We start from the raw sequence: 20774 nt of genomic DNA on the forward strand, positions 1-20774 counted from the left end.
CAAGTACTGTTTTTGAAGATTTAAATATAGTCCATTACAGGAGTCTATTTTGGTGAGGATTAGCAGCGTAATGACTGTTTTCCTTGAATTGAGGAGAATAAAAGGGAGAATCTTCCTGATAATTCTCAGGGTGTTAAAATGCGAGGAAATAACTGAATGAATGTGTATGCTAAAATTCAACTTATTATCTATAAGGACTCCTAGTTTTTTCACTTTTTGAGTTGGGAGTGCTCCTACGTCAGAAGGCCAACAAAAAGGGCTCCAGAATTGTGGTCTACTACCAAAACCATGACCTCTATTTTGTCCAAGTTCAACTTAAGGAAACGTTTGCCCATCCAGTTACTGACCGTTCTCATACAGCTGTGAAACTGGAGGTTGGTGTCTGCATATTGTCTGCGTATGATGTGGGGGAAACCGCGAAAAATCTGATCAGGGATGCCAGTTCTGTAACAGATGTTGAATAGGAGAGGGCTCAATGAGGATCCCTGTGGAACCCTGCAAGAAGGAGAGAACGGCCTAGATGAGAAGTTCTCCAGCATCACGGAGTGTTCTCTGCCCGTCAAGAAGGACTGGAGCAGAGCAAGTGCTTTGTTGTTAATGCCAAGTTGTTTGAGGTGAGAGATAAGAGATAAGAGTGGAATGATCAACTGTATTGAAGGCCGCCGACAAGTCGAGAAAGATAAGTGCTGCCGAGCCTCCTCTGTCCATGATAGTTCTTAACACATCAGTGGTTTTTATTAATGCTGTCTCTGTGCTATGTTCGGCCCTGACGCCGAATTGTGTCGGGTCTAGTATATGATTTGATTGAATGAAGTGTGTCAGTTGATTATTTATTATTTTTTCTACAATTTTTGCAGGACAAGGCAATCTAGAAATAGGACGATAGTTTGCCGGGATATCTGGGTCCAGGTTGGGCTTCTTGAAGTGGAAGAATATAACCCTTTTTCTACATGTTAGGAAAGATCCTTGTGCCGAACATTCCATTGAAGATGGTGGTCGGGTAGGAGGCAGAAGGATCAGGGATCTGTTTAAGAATGGAGGGAGGGCATGGGTCATAAGGCTACCCAGATTTGGTGGATTTGATAAAGTTAAGAACTTCCGGCACTGTAGTAAAAGTGAAGTGGCTGAGTTTAGATAGCGAGCTGCTGACGGGGGGGGGGGGAAGGGGGGGGGGGGGCTAGAGTCTTGAATAGGAAAGTGAACTATTGAAGGGATAATACTAGAGTCAGCAGTGCTTGAGGAAGTGCACCGGTTATAAATTTGACCAACTTTATCACACAAATGGGAGGCTATCTTTTTGCGGAAAGATTGGCTATTGTTAGATCCTTTTACCTCTGGCGCTTTGGTTACCTTACTTTTGACCTGAAATAGCTCCCTTGCAGAATGCTTGGAGGACTCTATTCGTTGCATAAAATAGGTGGACTTTTCATTAATGATAACGGCCTTGTGTTTGGCAATGGAGAGTTTATAGATTTCTATGTTGTAAGAGTCATAATTAGTTCTTCCTTTCCTCTTAAGCCTGCTACAGTTTTGCCTTTCAACGTGGAGTGCGTCAGTGAACAAAGGTGCAGATTATTTTGTTCTGCCTGGGAGGTGGTTCTTGCGAGGTGGTACTTTGGATAGAGCAGAGCTTAGCCAGTCTACAAAGTCAGCTGTAGCCTGATTTGGGTCGAATGACGGCATGGGCTCGGCCTGGGAGAGTTGTTGTTGCAATATTTTAAAGTTATTTTTACTCTAGACTTGATGTGAGGTGGGCTTAGGATCTATTTCTCTGATTTGAGTTGGGGAAGGGACATTTAGTTCGAAGATGATAGCCTTGTGGTCGGACCAGGTAAGAGGGAGGAATTCCTTGATAGAAATAGACTGGTTATTCAAAAAAATGGCATCTAATGGATGACCGGCAAGGTGAGTGGGCTGATGTAGTAATTGAGGAAAGTCGATGGCATTCATAATCTCTAACAAAGCTTCAGCATCTTTATCCTCTAAGCAGTCCAGATGGAAGTTGAGGTCGACTAGCACTGTGAAATCACTGTAGCAGGCCCAACCTCAACCAGAGTATTTATGGATTTGAGGAAGCCGCTCCTTTGGCCATGGGCACGATAGATACGCAGCCCTCTGAACGGTTACTTGTTAGTTAATTCCAAACTAAAAACAAGAGTTTCGCATTCCAGGTTAGGCATAGGATCCGTTTTGCACCCTGAAACAGTTTTAATAGACTATCTCTAGCCCTCCTCCTCTTTAAACCGTCTATCTACGCTGACCATGGAGCATCCTTGAGATGTTGCGTCTAGAAGATCAGGGCTAGAAGAAGTTTTTGCCCAGGTTTCTTTGATGAATATGATATCTAACTGATGACTCACTATGAATTCGGCAAATTCATGGGCATGTTTCACAAGTGACTGCGCGTTAAGTGCACATAGAAATTTTGGGGAAATATTAAGGGGAACTCTATTCGCTGATGGGGTTTTGGCATTTAGTGATGTTTCAAAACAAGGAATGTAATAGCCACAGTTTTTACATTACGTGTTTGGCCTTGGAGGCCCCTGAATATAGTAAATCTGCGTGCAGCAGCGTTCAAATTTGTTAAAGGAACAAAGGGCTTTACCTAAAAAGCTAATAAGAGTCTCCTTCCCTGAATTAAAAAGGACAGGGTCTCCGGCACTTGGCGCGGACGGGCCCAGGCGGGCTTGCCTTGGATGCGCCATGCTATTGTTAAAATAGCCCTTGACTGAAGAGGCCGTGGCTTCTGCTGACAGCACCGGAGTGCGGAGATCCTAAAAACGAGGTGCGATATAAAAGTATCCAAACCGGAGGCTCAGCAACCCTGCAGTCCCAATGCAGGCTCCCCTGCGAGGGGAAAGTACTGTGAAAACAGGAAATCAAAAACAAAGTTGAGAAAAGTAGAAAACATAAAATTAAGTTAAAAGGTTCGAGGCACTCCAAGATGGTGCCCAATGTCGGGAGCCAGGAAACTCCAAACTGTAGGCGGGAGCCTAAGGCAACCGCTTTCTTCAAGGAAAGGAAAAGGGCACCTAGTGAAACATACATCATTCGTGTAGTTCTGCTGAGCTTCTAAGAAACGTATCACTCCAATGTACAGTACCATGCACTGTTATAAGATCTAGGTAGCTGACTGATTTAGACCTCTCCCCTACAGAGGACCAATGCAGCTATTGCTGCACCCAGACTGAGGTGCATTCACCAAATAACCATTTACAATTAATACATGTCAAATCTCTTCATATACTGCATTCTATACCTGCCTCATTATATGGAATGGGCCTAATGGGCAATTCATGCTGTGCATGCTCTGGTGCCAAAGATGCTGATTTAATGCATTTGGTGTGAGGGTATCCAGAGGTAGCTACATTCTTGTCATCTGTGTCTGCAACTAAATTACTGATCTTTGTTACTACAGAACTCTATTATTTTCCCTGCTGGGGTATGTTAAGTATATCCCTGCTGAGATTAGACACCTCACAGCCCTACTGTTTTTATTGGATAAGCGCATGGTGGCGATGCTCTGGGGCTGGCTCTTTTTCCCTCAGGTTAAGTGCACGATACAAAACATTGTGTATTGCCAGGAACAGCTGAAGAGATACTGGGAACTAATACCTATCAAATTCCACGCTAAGAATATCTGGGTAAACCTCACCAACTATTTGGCATTGGGGGAGAAACATGCTCCCTCTGGTACTGAAGAGGGTCATAGAAGAAGTAATACTCCATCTGCGCTTGAGTAGCCAATCGTGCTGTTTGGGACACCAATTTGTTGCAGTATGTCTTGACTATCAGAAGAGTTCTACTTGAATTTAAGTCAACTATGAATTGGTGTGCATTGTTACCTAATGCCATTTTTTGTAACTATTTTGTAATTTACTTTGGGAACTCGTGACTAATATTGATTGTCTTACGCTTGCATGTTGCTTACTGCATAGATTCATGCTGTACTCTGTTGTGTCAAATGGTGTACAGCGGTTACTTTGTGTGCCTTTGTTTGTCCTGTATATAAGGTCGGAGCAGATGCAGGCACAGCACTAAAGTGAGACAGCCAGACCAAACCAGGTATTCTCAACCTCTGCAGAGGCAGTTTTAACAAACACACACACAGACTCTGGGCAGACATACATATCCAATTGTATCAGCAGACTCGTTACCCCAGTTCACTGTCCAGAAAACAGAAAAGAGCACAAGGAAAGGTACTCTGTAGGCGAAGGACAGGTGATGATGTCTGCATTTACAATTAACACTTGGAGCCGAAGCCTGCTGGCGGGGAGAAGGAGCCAGAGTTTAGATGATTAATGCGGGGGGCGCAAAGATCCACAGGAGAGGTCTCTGATACAGGCATAAGATTGCAAAAGGGAACTAAAAGTAAGAAGAGGGGCTAATGATCAGAAGCTCGAGGCCCAGGAGGAAAAAAATAGTTTAGGCAGAAACCCAAGGGTCAGGGATTAGCAGTCTGTTCCGTTATTGCCTTCCAGCCTCTTGCCAAACACTCCCCACTGCATTATTCCCTCTCCTTCACTCCCATCTGTGTGACTTTCATGGTCCAGTGTAAATGTTTGCCCCTCTCTGGTGAAATGCAGAGCCATATACACCATAAGCAATCCCTGCCTTTAGTGCACATTTCGAAATTTCCTAATTCCTTTCCCTGTCAGACAGGTAAACTAGACACTGTGGTGTAACTGAAATTCAAAAACTTCCTATGTTCGCCATATTCCCTTAAGAATGGGATATTTTTTGTACATGTATACATGATTGGAGTGTTCAGTTCCCGGCAGCCCATTCCCTCTTGTTCCTCCCTCAGTATTGTTTGGGGGTATTTATCTCAAACAAAATGCAGGGTCAAACTACTGTTTCTGCACCCTTGTGTTTTGTAGCAAGTAGCATCAAAGACTCCACCCTTCCCCCTCCACCCCTCGGGCTGTTTTCATCAATGGAAGTAAATGCTTTACCTGGGGGTGGTCTCAAGCATTCACCAGCCAATCAGGACCTAGAGGTGTCTAATCCTCCAATCAACAGTATTAATGCAGTTCCCATGGTGATGGGATTTGTTAAAGCCATCCTCTTTGGCTGTTGGTGCCAGGTCCTCCTTAGCTTAATTTAATGTCTAGTTGGTCGTCGGACAAACCAGACATCACAACTTTCTATCTTCTAGTGAAATCTGCTTGGCTTGGTTGACCCAAATTCCCCACCCCTGACTCGAAGTGACATAGATGGCTCTTTTACTATTTACTTTCTTTTTTTATGAAAACAAATATGTTCTTATAAAAATGCAAAAATTAATCCGCAATTATCCAAGCAAGACAAATGCTGCCATGAATAAAGCTCCTTGATTCTGATTTTAATTCTCTGATAAAAATATCTGTTGTATTCTGTCCTATGTAGCTATCTTTTATATATCACTTGGTAGTGTTTGAAAAGCTATAGCATTATCAATTTGGAGGTGAGGTTGACATAGCAGTTTAATATCACCAAATTATTCGGAAAGCTCATGACGTGTTAGCAGAAGTCCTTGCTGTAATGTTTCATGCTTCTGATGGCTAGGAGTGCAAAAGTGCTCTGCTAGGGTCACCAGTGGTTAAAGTTAGATGAAGCATCAACCCTAGCCTTAACCCAATTGATCAGGTGCAAGTTTACTCGGTCTTTCCAATTCCATGTCCTGATGTTGGCTGGGAGCTAGAGCGAATGGTGAACACTTAAACCCTCCCAGTGATCACTTCAGACCCCTGCTACTGAGCACCCTCTCCTATCTCTGGTACCAGCATGATAAATGGAAAGTTTGTACAGTCGTGCTATCCACAGCATGTTACATGATGTATGCACATGGCAGTATGGATTTGTTGCACAGGCTGGACATGGAGACAAGCTGTTTCAAATGACCATTCCATGAAGATTCGGTCTTCCTCTGGTATCCTTGCGCACTATGGTAGGCACCAGGCTGTCAGAAAGACAAACCAGGAGCATAGTTTTCATCTTCAACGGATCCCTCGACCATGCAAGCCTCTTTGAATCTGTATTCTCAATGCCCTCCTATCCCCAAGCTAGTCGCCAGGGTTGTTGATTGTTAGCTGTTCCAGTGGGTACCAGCTCACCTTGAGGAGAACCCCTGCTCTGGGTGAAGTATCCTCATGTCAGATGGGTTGTATGATATTGAGAACCCATCAGTGCCTAGTACTCTTTCCTCTTCCCTTATGTTAACAAACTGAGAACTACGGTGATCTAGGCTGACCGTCGACCATGGCCTAACCACATGACCCGTCCCTGGTATGCAGCAGGGTGCCTTCTGGGTGTAGGGAATACAAGTTCAACTGGAGCCCTGCTTGAATTTATGCTTGCGTACTTTGTGCATGCACTGACCCCCGTGACTCTGTCGACCTTACCAGAGTTACCTAAGGATGGAGAGCTGGCCAGCCACCACAGTGTCAAGTGAGGCATTTTTCTGTTGCTTCCCGGCCTCCACTGATGGCTGGCAGGTTGCACAGTCCTTTGGTAACTGAGCCTTCCATGTTCAGCCTTTGTATGAACTTACCTGTCCTGGCTGCTGTAATGGGAGCTGATAGGAAGCTTGGAGTAGCAGACAAAACCATAGTAGCCCTTGCTGCCCCATCTCTGTCTTCTCAGTGAAATGGGGAGACTGTCTGAATGGGCATCACTGGAACATGCTCTAGAAAATATCATCTGCTGCAGCTTCACTGTCCTTCAGTGCCAGTCATAAGAAAATATAATAGGAGACATAGTGTCACAGATTACTGGCTCTCCAGAATCTGTCCAGGAGATGGTGTGTAGAGAAGTGCAGGAGGACTGGAAGTTAAGGAAATCAATATCCACAGACTAGCGCCGAAGAAGCAAGATTTTGTGGCCGTGGTGCAAGAGGAACTACTAATGTCCATTCAAATGATAAGTGCTTCCATTAAGTCTGTTGATCACTGACTGTTGCCACAGAATCTCCCTCTGATGTTCTGCATGGCTGCAACTGACATCTGTGGGGCCTGAAGCAAAATTAAAAATTATAAATTTACCATTCACTGGATTAGTTCTCTTCACATATGGATTATATGATGCAAAGGATGAGTGATAAGCCTGAATCCCTGAATGTGGTATGCTTATAAAAGTAAACATTTTTCAAATCTCAGTATAGACACAGCAACCATTGTTTTTGCCAGAGGCAGACGGTTCATTATCCTCAGTAGTCCTACTAGTCTAAACCACAAAGACCGAAACCTCCTTAACACAAAACACCTGGAAGAGGTAATCACCAACACCAGTGACCCTCCTCCATGGAAGTCCCATTTTCATTTGGGACACTAACTCTCCCACTTCCTCTCCTCTGTTCAACACTCTGTTTAGAGGGAGTTTTTTCTATCATTTTGGAGAGTGGCAGAACATAACCGTCAGACTGGTCCTGCAAATAATTCAAATGGTCACACTTTTCACTTTTCTATTCAGATGCCATCCCTCGTCATTTCTTTTGAAGTCTGCACCAAAACATGAACTGTGAATACTTTGGAAAAGGGTGTAGGTACATCTCTTCCCAGGGGTGTGGAATTTAATAAAATATGTACTTGTCCATGGGGCAGGTTGCTTCATAAAGGACTTGACCGTAACAAAATCCACTTGCCCCTTTGTTGCCATGTAGTGCAGCGACAAATTATGGCAGCAATCTCATTATATAGGAGTTCTGATACAGCCTCTCTGATTATGCCAGGGCTCATACCATAGTAAAGTTTGAATACTTGCAACACCCTTATTTTGCCACGTTTCCGCAGATCTGCATACAGGGGCTGAAGGTAGTGGTAAGCAATAGTTCCAGGGTTAGAATGCCCTTTTGAGTCTGTGCAAACCTACTAAGTTGCATGTTTTAAGGGTTTTCATCAACTGTTCTCTAATCTTTCCCATACTGTAACATGTTGGAAATTTACTCTTGACAATGGCAGACGTAAACCTTCTTCCAGAGTTGGGGAGAAAAGTGGTTGGAGGGAAAGTGAACTTGCGAACAATCAGACTTTCGCATAAGCACATCTATATATGCATATTTGCTCATGCTAAAATGCAGTTCACAAATATCAAAGAAAGTACAATTTCTTGTCCTACTTCGGTAAATTCTTGGGAATTCACGAAAGCTGTATAGCTGCACTTAATGCAAGGACATATACCATGGGTGCACTTTTCAGACTTTCTTTAATAATTGGGCCCCTAATTTGGTCTGGCATAGACCATGACCTTTTGTGTTTATTAAAATTCTGTCTCTCTCTCCCTCTCTGTATCGGTTTACTTCACTGTGAGTGAAAGCCTTCTGCTCTTTCTCAAGGAGCATATCGGCACACAAAGTAGTTTTGTTCAGTGCCAGTAACTACTGTGGCAGCAGTGTGTGCCTTTTGAGGCCAAGGAACAATTTTTGCTTTTGCCAATGTTTTTTTATAATCGGGAGGGCTCGGCTGCTCCCACACCAATAAGGTTTTACAAAAACCATACCAAAACAAGTCACACAATGACAAAACTAAAAACTGACCACCAATTTCAGACCTACTGGTTTTCCCAAGGCTTGTTTATTTTTGTTTCCCATAAACTTATTGAAACTGGTTACACCGATTTTCCATTATAAATAGTTTTGGGAAATACTAGCATGCATCAACATCTTACTAAATGATGCTGCAATTAAATGGTACCTGAAATTTTACAGTGGTTTAGAAAAATGATTTTTTTTCCTGGTTTTTTTTTTATGAACATTTTATTTTGAAAGCAAAGAATCATCAATCTTGCTATCAAGCTTCTGCGAATATTTGCATCAAATCGGAGAGCATTTTGAGAGCATTATACATAGCCTCATATTGCTAAACTTTGAAAACGTGTACACATTTCTATACTGAAACCGCTGTCAGTAGTGCAGTGCGAGCTTACAACATTTACTTAGAGCGCTCACCCTAATAATAAAAGCTTTCAATTAATGAACCATAAATACAAGTTGGAACAGCATTAACAAATGGGCACAAATATTATCTTAACTGCAGACAGTGCCCTTCCCTGATCCATAATGTGGTACTTCAAACTGGCAGCCAAAGGGTTTGTGCTGCAGGGGGTTGGGCCCACTTGTCCCAAGGACAAAATACACATGAAAAGTTGTTGCCTTTGACTCCAAACAATATATCCTGGGCGTTCGGCTATAGGAATTTCACATCCCTGCTTCTGCAAAAGCATGTAATAGAGCTTCTCTTCACTCTCAGAGAGGCATGTATTCAAGATATTTTATTGCTCCCATAAAAAGCCCCCAAGCAAGAATTGAGACCAATTCTGGACCTCAGAAGGCCCAAATATTGGTCAAGACACAGAAATTTAGAAGGTTGGCTCAACATCAGATATAGCCTTGGCTTATGAAGGGTGACTGGATTTGCACTTTGGATTTACAAGATGCTTACTTCCATGTTCCAGTGGCGAGAAAGCACAGGAAATTCCAGAGGTTCACAGAAGCAAATTCCTATTCTGTGTCAGTTGAAAAAGCTCCTCTCTGTAAAAAGAGGACCTATATCTGTCCTATGTAGGTGACTGGAAAAGGCTTATGGTGCAGAGAATGTGTGTCAGGACTTCAAAGCCATTACTACCCAAATACTTTAGCTGGGCCTGCACATTATACACCAGAAATCACAGTCCGTGCTGTTCAAATGTTTAACTATGAAGGAGTGACGTTAAACACAAACAAGTGTATCCTTCTGAAGAGATTATCTACCATTTTTCAAAATTGCCATTACTTTCAGAAAATTTCTTTTCTCAAGGCTCTTACAATTTCGTCACTCTGGGACCAGTAGCCTCTCCCATTCAATGCATGACTTCATAAGAGACCCATGCAACAATACTTGGAAGAACAGTGCTGTCAGTTGTAGATTAACTGGGAGGACAAGAGAAACCATATCCCAAGTGACAGTGCAAGACAGCCAATCTTCAAATCAAGATTCCTTTTCTTCAAGACTGTGATCTTCTGTCGCAAACTATTGTCACAGATGCATCTCTCATGGGTTGGGGACACATCTACAGAAGCTGACGTCATGGCACATAGTTCGTGGCTGGAAAAACAATAACCCTGTTGTATCATTGTCTGGAAGCTACAGCAGTCCATCAGGCCCTGAACGCATTTCTACCCTTCTAATAAGAGTTCTGATCCAGACAGAGAATATAACCACAATGCACTGCCTCAACAAACTAGGCGTCACCCGTTCCAGATTTCAGTCACTAGAAACCAAAGCAATTTGGCACTGGCTTCTAGCAAGTGACATATCCATGGAGGCAGTGCATCTCCTAGGCCTTCAAAATTGGCTGGCATATCTTCTGAGCAGATACTTTGTAGAAACTCACATCTTGAAAGTAGTCTTTCAGACCGGGGGTTCCTTAAAAAAAATAATCTGTTCACCACTGCCCAAATGCCAAATACTCAAATTCGAGATTCGGAAATGGGATCGATTCGCAATGTTCTTTTGATGAATTGGTTCAGCAAACTTCTCTACACCCTTCCGCTCATCCCACTGCTTCTGCCAGTTTTATTGAAGAGTAAATGTTTTAGCGTGACAGTGATGCTCATAACTTTGGACTGGCAGCGATGGTGCTGGTTTCTAGAACTTGCAGAAGTTGCTATGCAAACCGGGCCTGTTCTGGATGCAAAGGAGGTTTCGTAACTCCAACATCACATCCTTGAACTTGGGATATAGTTCCTGAGCTCGTGCGATATGGCCATCTGAACTTACCCCAGGAATGTATGAACTTTGTCAAAGAACTAAAGCAGCCAGCTACCTGATAATTATAAGCTTTGAAACGGAAAAGATTTGTAAATCTGATAGAGACTTCTAGCTGCAGATTCCTTACCTTTGAATTTCCCAGGTGTCAGGCTGGATGCGGAAACATTTGCTGAGCAATACCCCTTGTGCACGACGTAGGGTGGCTCTATTCGACTCCGTGTGACGTCGTCGTTGGCATCGGGTATGACGTTGCTGTGCCTATATAGGCGCCACCCAGGCGCACGGACGTCAGTTCTTTTCTTTCCGCGCCAGTTAAGCACCGATCCGGGAAGAGCCACCCCTCTGCCGCTTTTTAGCAGGTTTTTTCTCAACTTTTGTCGAAATTTTTGAGATATGACTTCATGTGCGAGGATGTCTGGTAGAAAGACAGGTTTTAAACCTTGCGGGACTTGTTCCCTCATGATGTTGGTCACCGATCCCCCACCGCTTATATCCGTGGTGTCTTGAACACGACCACGATTCGAAGTCGTGTTAAGACTATCGGGCGATGGCCCCGAAGACCTTGAGGGAGCGAGCGATGAAGTTGCTCGCAGCCCGGCAGTGAACACCATCAAGCGAGACTCCGAGAGGGTCACGGTCCCGTTCGAGGAAGAGGAGGTCGCAGGACCGCTCACAGAGCCCTAAGTCCTCTTCCTCCCATTCGAGGTCATCTGGACACTCGGGGAAGAGGCAAAAGAAGAAGTCCAAGCAGACTTCGTCTTCGCCTTTGTTGGCATCTGTCATCGTGAAAGGTAAGGAGCTCTGACGCTCTAGGCACGGTTCTGCAGAGCTGGAGCCAGAGTCTCCTAAGTGCCCCCCCCTTTCCGGGAGCCGGAGCGACTCCCGCTCAAATAAGAATTTTACGAAGCCATGTGCCGAGTATTTGGGTGGAACGACCCCGCTAGTGAGCCCTCTGGTCCAGCGGGGTCTGATGGGGCCCCATCGGGTTCGACACCGTTGGCTCCGGCCACGGCGCCGGTGGAGCCTCAGGGATCTGGTCCCGGAACCGGGTCGACGCCAGTCGTGCCTATGCGACCTCCCCCGGTGTCAAATACCAAGTCGGTGCCTGCGACGTCGCTGATGCCAGTCGGTGGCACAAGCCCCATCCTCAACCCCGACGACACAGACCTTGAGCACTTTGTGGACATGTTGGGCTCAGGAGAGGAATGGGAGGAGTCTGGAGACGTACTAGAGAACCAGGATGTCTCTGAGGGGATAATGGACTGGTATGGGGAACTTGGGGAAGCCAGTGGTCAGGATACTTCCCTGGCATGCTCTCTCCGCCTACAGTGGCTACGGATGTGGGGGGCGTCCTGTGCCATGGTGGTTAAGAGGGCAGCCGAGGTCCTTGGACTAGAGCTGCCCTCAGTGCAGGTCAGGACTAATCTCCTGACCGAAGTGCTTCAACCTGGGGCTTCCACCTCTGAACCCCTTTTGCCCTTTAATGAGGCACTTACGGATGTACTTCTAGGAACATGTTCCAAACCTAGCACAGGGGCTCCTGCGAATAGGACGATTGCACGCTGCCATCTCCCAGCTTAGGGTGACCCAAAGTTCCTCAGTCAACACCCCACCCCAGAAAGTTTGGTGGTGCAGGCCTCTACTTCCCAGGGCGCATTCTCTTCCGCACCTCCGGATAGGAAATCCAAGAGACTGGACTCATTTGGGAAGAAGATATTTTCTTCCTCCAGTCTGGCATTGCGGTCGGTGAATACCGCGTGCTTATTGGGCTGTTTCTCCCACTATCTTAGGGAGACTGTTGCTCAGGTGTTGCCACAAGTCCCGGAGGAGGCCTGGGCTGTGCTCTTCCAAGCTATCAAGAATGGGAGAGATGCAGCAAAATTCGCCATACGGTGTGAATTAGATACGACCGTTTCGCTGGGCAGGCCGATTTCAATGACTGTGGCCTTGAGGCACCACGCCTGGCTTCGTACAACTGGCTTCTCGGGGGATGTCCAAGCCAATTTGATGGACATGCCCTTTGATGGAACCTGCCTTTTTGGGGAAAAGGCAGACTCGCCCTGGTCCGGTTCAAGGACTCTCTAGCTACGGCCAGATCCTTGGGCCTCTCCTCCGCTCCTCGTGCCCAGTCTTCCTTTCGTGGCAACGGAAGGGGTTTCCAGCTGCGCCAGCCCTATCCTAGCCACCGCCCCGCACAGACTACCCAAGTCATGCGTGGATGTGGACGCGGTACATTCCATCCTAGAAATGGAGGCCAGAAGTCGCCTACCACACTTCCCCCAGCAGCCGCAGCCTCCAAGCACTCCTAGGCTGATTCTGCAGGACTACACTACTCCAATGGGTGGGAGAATTCGTCATATTCTCCCCGGCTGGAGACAAGTGGGTCTTGCAGATCGTCCAGGAGGGCTATTCCCTTCCTTTGATTTCCTCCTACTATTCTGCCGAGTCAGGATCGGCTGGCGGAGGATCATTTAAAGCTGCTCCAAGAGGAAGTTATAGCTTTTTTGGCCAAAGGAGCTATAAAAAGGGTCCCAGTTTCAGAAGTAGGCAGTGGCTGTTACTTCGCTACTTTCTGATTCCGTAGAAGAGCAAGGGGCTATGGCCCATTTTGAGTCTTCGGACCGTCAATCTCTTCCTCAAAAAGGAAAAATTCAAAATGCTCACTTTGGCTTGGGTCTTGTCTGCCCTAGACCAAGAGGACTGGATGATAGCGTTGGACCTGCAGGATGCGCATTTTCATATTCCCATCCTACCAGGCCACAGGCGTTACCTGCGGTTCAAGGTGGGCCGCGAGCACTTTCAGTTTACCATACTCCCCTTCGGCCTTACCAGTGCCCCTCGGGTGTTCACCAAAGTGATGGTGGTGGTTGCAGCTCAACTGTGCAGGTTAGGGGTGTCAGTCTTCCCCCTTCCTCGACGTCTGGCTGTTGAAGGCGGGCTTTCCCCCCAGACAGTCGTCTCCCGCCTTCAGACTACGGCGAACCTCCTGCAATCGCTGGGGTTCGCTATAAATGTGCCAAAGTCACACCTGACTCCTTCTCAGACGCACCCTTTCATCAGAGCCGTTCTGGAAACAATGCAGTTTCGGGCATATCCTCCCGAGCAGCGAGTCCAGGATATTCAGGCTATAATTCAGATATTTCAGCCTCTATCCTGAATTTCAGTGAGACTGACTCTGAGGCTTTTTGGCCTCATGGCCTCCTGCCTCCTGTTGGTAAGACACACGAGATGGTGTATGCGGGCTCTGCAGTGGAACTTGAAGTTCCAATGGGCACAGCATCGGGGAGATCTCACCTACGTGGTTCAGATCTCGGAAGGAACGGCTAAGGATCTGCAGTGGTGGTTAACGAACCGAGATTGGGTCAACGGCAGACCTTCCTCCCTTCCCCAACCAGATTTCATAATTGTGATGGATGCGTCACTTCTGGGATGGGGCGGCCACATAGGAGGGATGGAGATCAGAGGTCACTGGTCTCCGGCGGAGGCGGAGGCGGAGCTCCGAGCAGTTTGCTTGGCATTGAAAGCATTTCTTCCCTCTGTCATGGGGAAGTTGGTGCTTTTGTTCACGGACAACAACACCGCCATGTGGTACTGCAACAAGCCAGGCGGGGTGGGGTCGTGGACCCTTTGTCGAGAGGCCTTGCGTCTCTGGACATGGCTAGAACAGCAGGGCATAACCCTGGTGGTTCAACACATAGCAGATTCTCTGAATGCCAGGGCGGATGACCGCACCCGTCGATGCCTGCCGGATCACGAATGGGGTTTCCAGTCGGAGGGGACGCAAGGTCTCTTTCAACAGTGGGGAGAACCTTGCTTAGATTTGTTCGCCTCCAAAGAGAACGTGCAATGTCAGCAGTACTACGCGCTGCAGTTTACAAGGCGGCTATCGCTCGGCGACGCGCTTTGTCACGGGTGGAGCTCAGGCCTATTGTACGCTTTTCCGCCCATACCACTCCTTCCCCGGGTTATAAAGAAGATCAGGAGCGTCCGGGTCCAAGTCATTTTTGTGGCTCCAGACTGGGCAAGGAGAGTCTGGAATCCAGAGCTTCTGAGAATGAGCATCGATCCTCCGATCAGGCTGCCCCGTCGGGAGGATCTTCTGTCGCAGCAGCAGGGGAGGGTTCTCCATCCGAAACTGTCAACTCTGCGCCTCCATGCATGGAGATTGAGCTGTGGCAGTTGATGGCTTTTTACATTCCTCCCGAAGTCTGTAATGTTACTCTGGCGGCCCTCCACTAAGTTAGTATATGCCTGCCGTTGGCAGAAATGTATATTATACTATACTGAAAGTTCCATTGACCCTCTTTCTGCTTCTATTTCTACTGTCCTTTTATTCATTTTAACACCTGTCCAGCAGGGCTGTGCTTTGGGAACTCTCAAGGGTTACCTCTCTGCTCTCTGTCTGTCTGCGGCTACCAGACCAGCCTTTTCTCTTTAAATCTCCTGTTGTAAATAGATTTCTTAAAGGGCTGGCTCACTTGTTTCCACCCACGACCTTTATTATGCCACAATGGGACCTTAATTTGGTCCTCACCTACCTGATGTGCACTCCTTTCGAGCCTTTGCACCATTGTCCTCTCCGACTGTTGACCATCAAAACAGCCTTCTTAGTGGCGTTTACATCGGCCCGGAGGGTGAGTGAATTGCAGGCGTTATCTAGCTAACCTCCTTATCTTATGTCCGTTCCGGACAAAGTGGTGCTTCGCACCAGAGCATCATTTTTACCAAAGGTTGTGACCCCATTTCATCTGGGCCAATCCATTACTTTGCCAACCTTCTTTGCCCCCACCACATCCCTCTAAGGAAGCGGAGCGTCTCCACCGTCTGGACCCAAAAAGAGCGTTGTCGTTCTACCTTGACCGCACAAAAGAGTTTCGGGTGGATGACCAGCTCTTTGTGGGGTATGTGGGAGCAAAGCAGGGAAAGGTAGTGCAGAAAAGAACCATCTCTCACTGGGTTGTTCTCTGCATTAAAATCTGTTACACTTTGGCGAAGAAGCAGCCCCCAGAGGGATTAAGAGCCCACTCCACCAGGGGAAAGGAAGCAACTACGGCCTTGGATCGGGGTGTCCCAGTCCAAGACATCTGTCAGGCAGCGACGTGGGCTTCATTGCACTCGTTCGCGAAACATTATTGCCTTGATGGTCAAGTGCGCAGGGATGGGCACTTTGCCCGTTCAGTCCTGAAAGACTTCTTAGTCTAGGTCATGAGTTCACAACCCACTGCCGGGATGGTATGGCTCAGGTATCTGATTCAAAGGTAAGGAATCTGCAGCTAGAAGTCTCTATCAGATGAACAAGTTACTTACCTTCGGTAACGCATTATCTGGTAGAGACTCTATCTAGCTGCAGATTCCTTACAGCCCCACCTTTGCGGACTGATGTAGTAGGTCTAGGGTTACTCCTTTCAGGGCCCTAGTTTTGTACACGATTACGTCAGTCACTTCGTGACTCTGCACTTCTGGCATGGAAAAAACTAAAAGTACTGACGTCCGCACGCACGCCTGTGTGGCGCCTATATAGGCACCGCAACGTCATAACCGATGCTACCGACACCGATGACTTCACGTGGAGCCGAATGGAGCCACCCGACGTCACGCGCAGGGGGTATTGCGCAGCAAAAGGTTTCGGATCCAGCCTGACGCCTGGGGAATTCAAAGGTAAGGAATCTGTATCTAGATAGAGTCTCTACTGCGTTACCGAAGGCAAGTAACTTGTTCTTTAGTGTCTTCTGTATGGCCATGAACCAATACCCTGTCAGTAGGATGTAGTCATCCCTCATCTCCTTCACTTGGCAAAGTTGAACCTTCAGTTTCCATCTGTAAGGGAGAGGTGGCGCAGTGGCCAGAGTGGCTGACTCCAGAGCACGGGGCTCACAGCTTGATCCTCATGACGGCGGCAGCTCCGCTCAGCATCATGTGACTGAGCAGTAGCTCACTTAATCTCCCCGATGGCCTCCAGCGCTTGGATACCGTTAGGGGTGATAAGTTCGCGCTTTACAAATGTGGAATTATTATTTAAGTTCACATGACTTGGCATACAGAAAGGGACCTGCACAAAGATCCTTCTTCTCACCTACTGATTTTAAAGAAATTTTGGGAAAGCCTAAAAAGACATTTCCTCCGGGAAGACAGCCTGCTTCCCCAGGGAACTTAATTTAGTGCTTTCTGAATTGATAGCCTCCCTTTTGAGCCCATATATAAGGCCTCATTGCAGTGTCATACTTGGAAGGTAGCGGTCTGAGTGGCTATTCTGTTAGACAGTAGTGTTAGTGAGCTTCAAGCTGTTTCTGCCATAGAACCTTACAGATTATTTCATCACAACAAAGTGGTTTAAGGACACAGCCTTCGTTTCTCCCAAAAGTTATATCCAACTTTCACATCAACCACACAGTCTCTACTTCTCTGGCTGAGAAGTGCCTTTGTGATCTTGATTTCAGAAGAGCCTTGAGTGTGTTTCTAGAGACGACCAAAGTCTTACCTAAAAGTAACCACTGTTTTGTGAATTATGATTCCTCCCTACTAGTATTACTTCCTCCAAACCATCCATTAGCGGGCGGATAGTCGTGTGTGTTGTCTTTAGTTATAGATAAGCCAACAAATGTATTCTTGGCAAACCTCAAACGCGTTCTACATGAAGAAAGGCCGATACCACAGCCTTGTAAAGGAATGCTGTAGTAGCAGAGATATGTAAAGCAGCCTCCTGGGAGTTTAGCTACAGTTTTACCAAATACACTAGTGTTGACATGAGGGCTCAAGCGCTGACTCTTTAGTTGGCCAAGCTACTGTGAAGAATGTCCTCATATAAGATTCTGCCTATGAACCATGCCAGTTTGCTATTGGTTATAAGGCTCTGAGGTAAACTGACGGTACAGTGCATGCTGGGAGATGGAACATGCAGTGAATGTGGACCAACCTTGTGCACTTTTCACCGATAGCACCTTTTCCTCCTTGTTCTAACACTTCAGCCCAGTCTTTTGCTAAGTGCTGCAATGTTGCATTGCATAAAAATAATTAATTCCAGAATGCACACTTTGGAAGCAGTTGTCCTGCATGTTGTATGGAGGTTGAACCTGCATTTTGGAGTACACGCAGGGAAGGATTGAAACCTTTGGTACCCCAATGTGGGATTTATTTTTTTGGGCTGCAGCAAAGCAAGAGGAGGAGGGTGGAAGTAGGGCCGGGGGATGATTCGTGGCAGCGTCAGAGGAATGTTCTTTTTGATGGAATCTACCATGCGTGTTAATGTTGGATATGATTGATGGGACCTCGCACCATTTCCTGTTTAACTACGCAGCACACGAAGATTGCATATTTGGACTTTGGCTTATCTCCTGCTACTGGCATTCGTTATATGTAAAAAAAAAACGGTATTTTGTAAGCTGGCGGCTATTCACCTAAAGTTTATTATACGGATGATGATTTCTACGTCAATAAAAAGAGTTCCTGGAGTCTCCATACGCAGTGAAGTTACCGATGATACAGATCTAGAATTAAAAAAAGTAACATTTTCTTTTTCACAGTCTGTATGTGCAAAAATAACTCGCCCTTTCATTACCTTGTTTTGGTCAGCCATACATGAGATTGATCTGCCAGGTCTGCAGCTTCGGAAAATAAATGCTCTTACAGTATTTGGCTATGCTGTTATCAGTGATTAAAGGAGCGTGGCATTCTGGATAGTCTAGGAAATTCTTATGTACAGAGGAGACCTGGGTGCTGCGACAGTACATCCCACATAAATATGTACATTTATTTAGCGTTTAGGGAAATGTATAAGTGATAAGTTAAAAGCCTTCTTTTTATAATTTCAATTTGATTGTAAGGAACACTGTATTCCTTCCAATCAAAGTGAAATTATCGAAAGAAGGCTTTTGGTTAAATATGTTACTTTTTTGTGGTGCGCTGTCAGTACACTTCCCGATGGACTCTTTGCCTATGTGTCCCCGTCCATAATACAGCGCAGGCTCAGAGGCGAAGTGTTTCCCTCATTAGCATGGTGCAGTGCTCCTCTTAGAATCACTCTGGCACTATAAGTGCACTGGCCCCATCTGTACTACAGATGGGCCAATGCTAGCGTCTGCAGACCCTTTTTTGATAGCAAAGTGTCTCCGCAGTGCAGAAAATGGGTGCACGTGCCTGTTGTGCCACTTTGTGCAATGGCCCCCTTTGAATTCCTGTTTGCCATTTTTCTGGTTCAGTTGATGTTCAAGATGTGTGCAGTAGACCTTCTGTACTTTTCATGTGACACATTCTTAATTTCTAAGTACTTCGTATGCTTTCTTATGTGACCTGTGTTCTCTCAACCAGCGATGATGAAGAGGATGACCTTCAGTTTGCAGATCATGATTACGAGGTACCGCAGCAGAAGGGTTTGAAGAAAATTTGGAATAGAGTAAAATGGACAAGGGATGAGGTACTGTGTGGTTTAATACACAATATGTTTATCTCAGTTCACCATAAAGCTTTCTAAAGCTCCTCTTCTGTTGTCAGGACGACCGGTTAAAGAAGCTAGTGGAACAAAATGGAACAGAGGATTGGGCAATGATCGCTAGTCATCTGCAGGTGAGTACGACCGCTATGGTTTTCATGCTTTTGCTATTATCTCCCCCCCCCCCCCCCCCCCCCCAACACGTTTTCATTGATATTCACGAAAAAATGATACTGTCAATTCCACTATTTGACATTTTACTGTAAACTGCAAGCAAAAGACACTCAGCCAATAGTGTTTATCAGTATATGTATATACGGCAGCATAAGCCCACAATAACCTTGTAATACTACACTAATGATTCAACAGTCGCGTGAATGACAAAGACGATTAATAACTCAATTGTATGACATACCCAATTGTTTAAGGGGGTGAGGGATACATTAAATAACCTTTTTTTAAAAAAATAATTAAATAATGTATGAGGAAAGAAAGAAAAATCCATCTATCAGAATTGCATAGTCTATTAGTAAAACAGACCTTATCATTCGTCCCAACCCTTATTATCCTAAGTGAATAATTTGTGACCAGTAGATGCAGCCAGATATAGCTTCAGTTAACCACTGACAGACCCATATAGATAAATTGTCTTCCCTTGAGCATCATATGTATGATAGCAATCACAGTGACCCCCAGACATATGTATAGCTTGTATCTTAATAACAAGCATTGGCAAAGCCAATAGGTCTCGCCTTTGGGATCTTATAAGTGTTTAGTTATCCAGCACAATATCCTTGGTGCAACAACATCAACTGTTGCATTGCTAAACACTTATAAGGTCCTAGAGGCGAGACCTATTGGCCATGCCAATGCTTGTTGTACTCGCAGTAACTTTAAGATTCTAAAAATATCACCTGGTCCCGCCCCCGTCCTGTGTAATGCAGTAATGGACAGGCCTGCGTGCATCACTGACATGTTTGCCTCCAGCCTCACAGGGGATCCACAGAGTAAGCTGTAAAGCAATTGCATCTGGGATGGCAAAGCTGATGATTGGATTGTAAAGTAAACTGAATTACAATTTATTAAAAGCATGCGTAATGCCAGCTCGCTGACAGCAGCTCTGATGTTTCTATAATAGTTGCCTTTCATCTGCGGCAAGGCGGCCAGGAGAAGCGCTCAAAATGTGGTATTTCCAAATGCCATCTCTTTTCAACGGCCCTTCCATCACAAGTGCTCAAGTCGAGCGGCTGCCACTAAAACCTGTAGTGCACCTCTCTGCTCTTAAGAGTCTGGTTATTCGCTTGATGTCAGATCCCTATATTTAAATAATTCATTGTGGCACCAACTGGAAAATGCACTTCAACGTACACGGGGAGAAAAGTGCACTTTGTGGTAAATGTTCAGTGCGTCTCAGCCTGATTTTTTATTTTTTGAATTGTAGTATTTCACTTTCTTGAGATAGAGGTGCTTTGATTTAATTTCATTTTGGCATTTTAGCATGTGGGTAGGCAAATCCAAGTGGCATGCGCATCCGCGTCCCATTTGTAGTTAACTGAATTGACCACTGGTGACATTCACTGGAACCGAATCTTGTTTCTGCATCTTCTGGGCATGAGGCTAGAGCG

General features: G+C 45.8%; 1 protein-coding gene across 4 annotated transcripts in view; it reads left to right on the forward strand.

Moving 5' to 3' along the window:
* MYBL1 (MYB proto-oncogene like 1) overlaps positions 1-20774 on the forward strand; it is a 687544-nt gene that overhangs the window by 42610 nt on the left and 624160 nt on the right. For all 4 annotated transcript variants that reach the window (XM_085605513.1, XM_085605511.1, XM_085605512.1 and 1 more), the window contains exons 2-3: positions 19029-19134; positions 19212-19283. In XM_085605513.1, coding sequence (XP_085461639.1) covers positions 19029-19134; positions 19212-19283 — 178 coding nt within the window. The remainder of the gene's footprint in view (positions 1-19028; positions 19135-19211; positions 19284-20774) is intronic.

The sequence above is a fragment of the Triturus cristatus genome, chromosome 5_1, assembly GCF_964204655.1.
Source record: "Triturus cristatus chromosome 5_1, aTriCri1.1, whole genome shotgun sequence".
Lineage (NCBI taxonomy): Eukaryota > Metazoa > Chordata > Amphibia > Caudata > Salamandridae > Triturus > Triturus cristatus.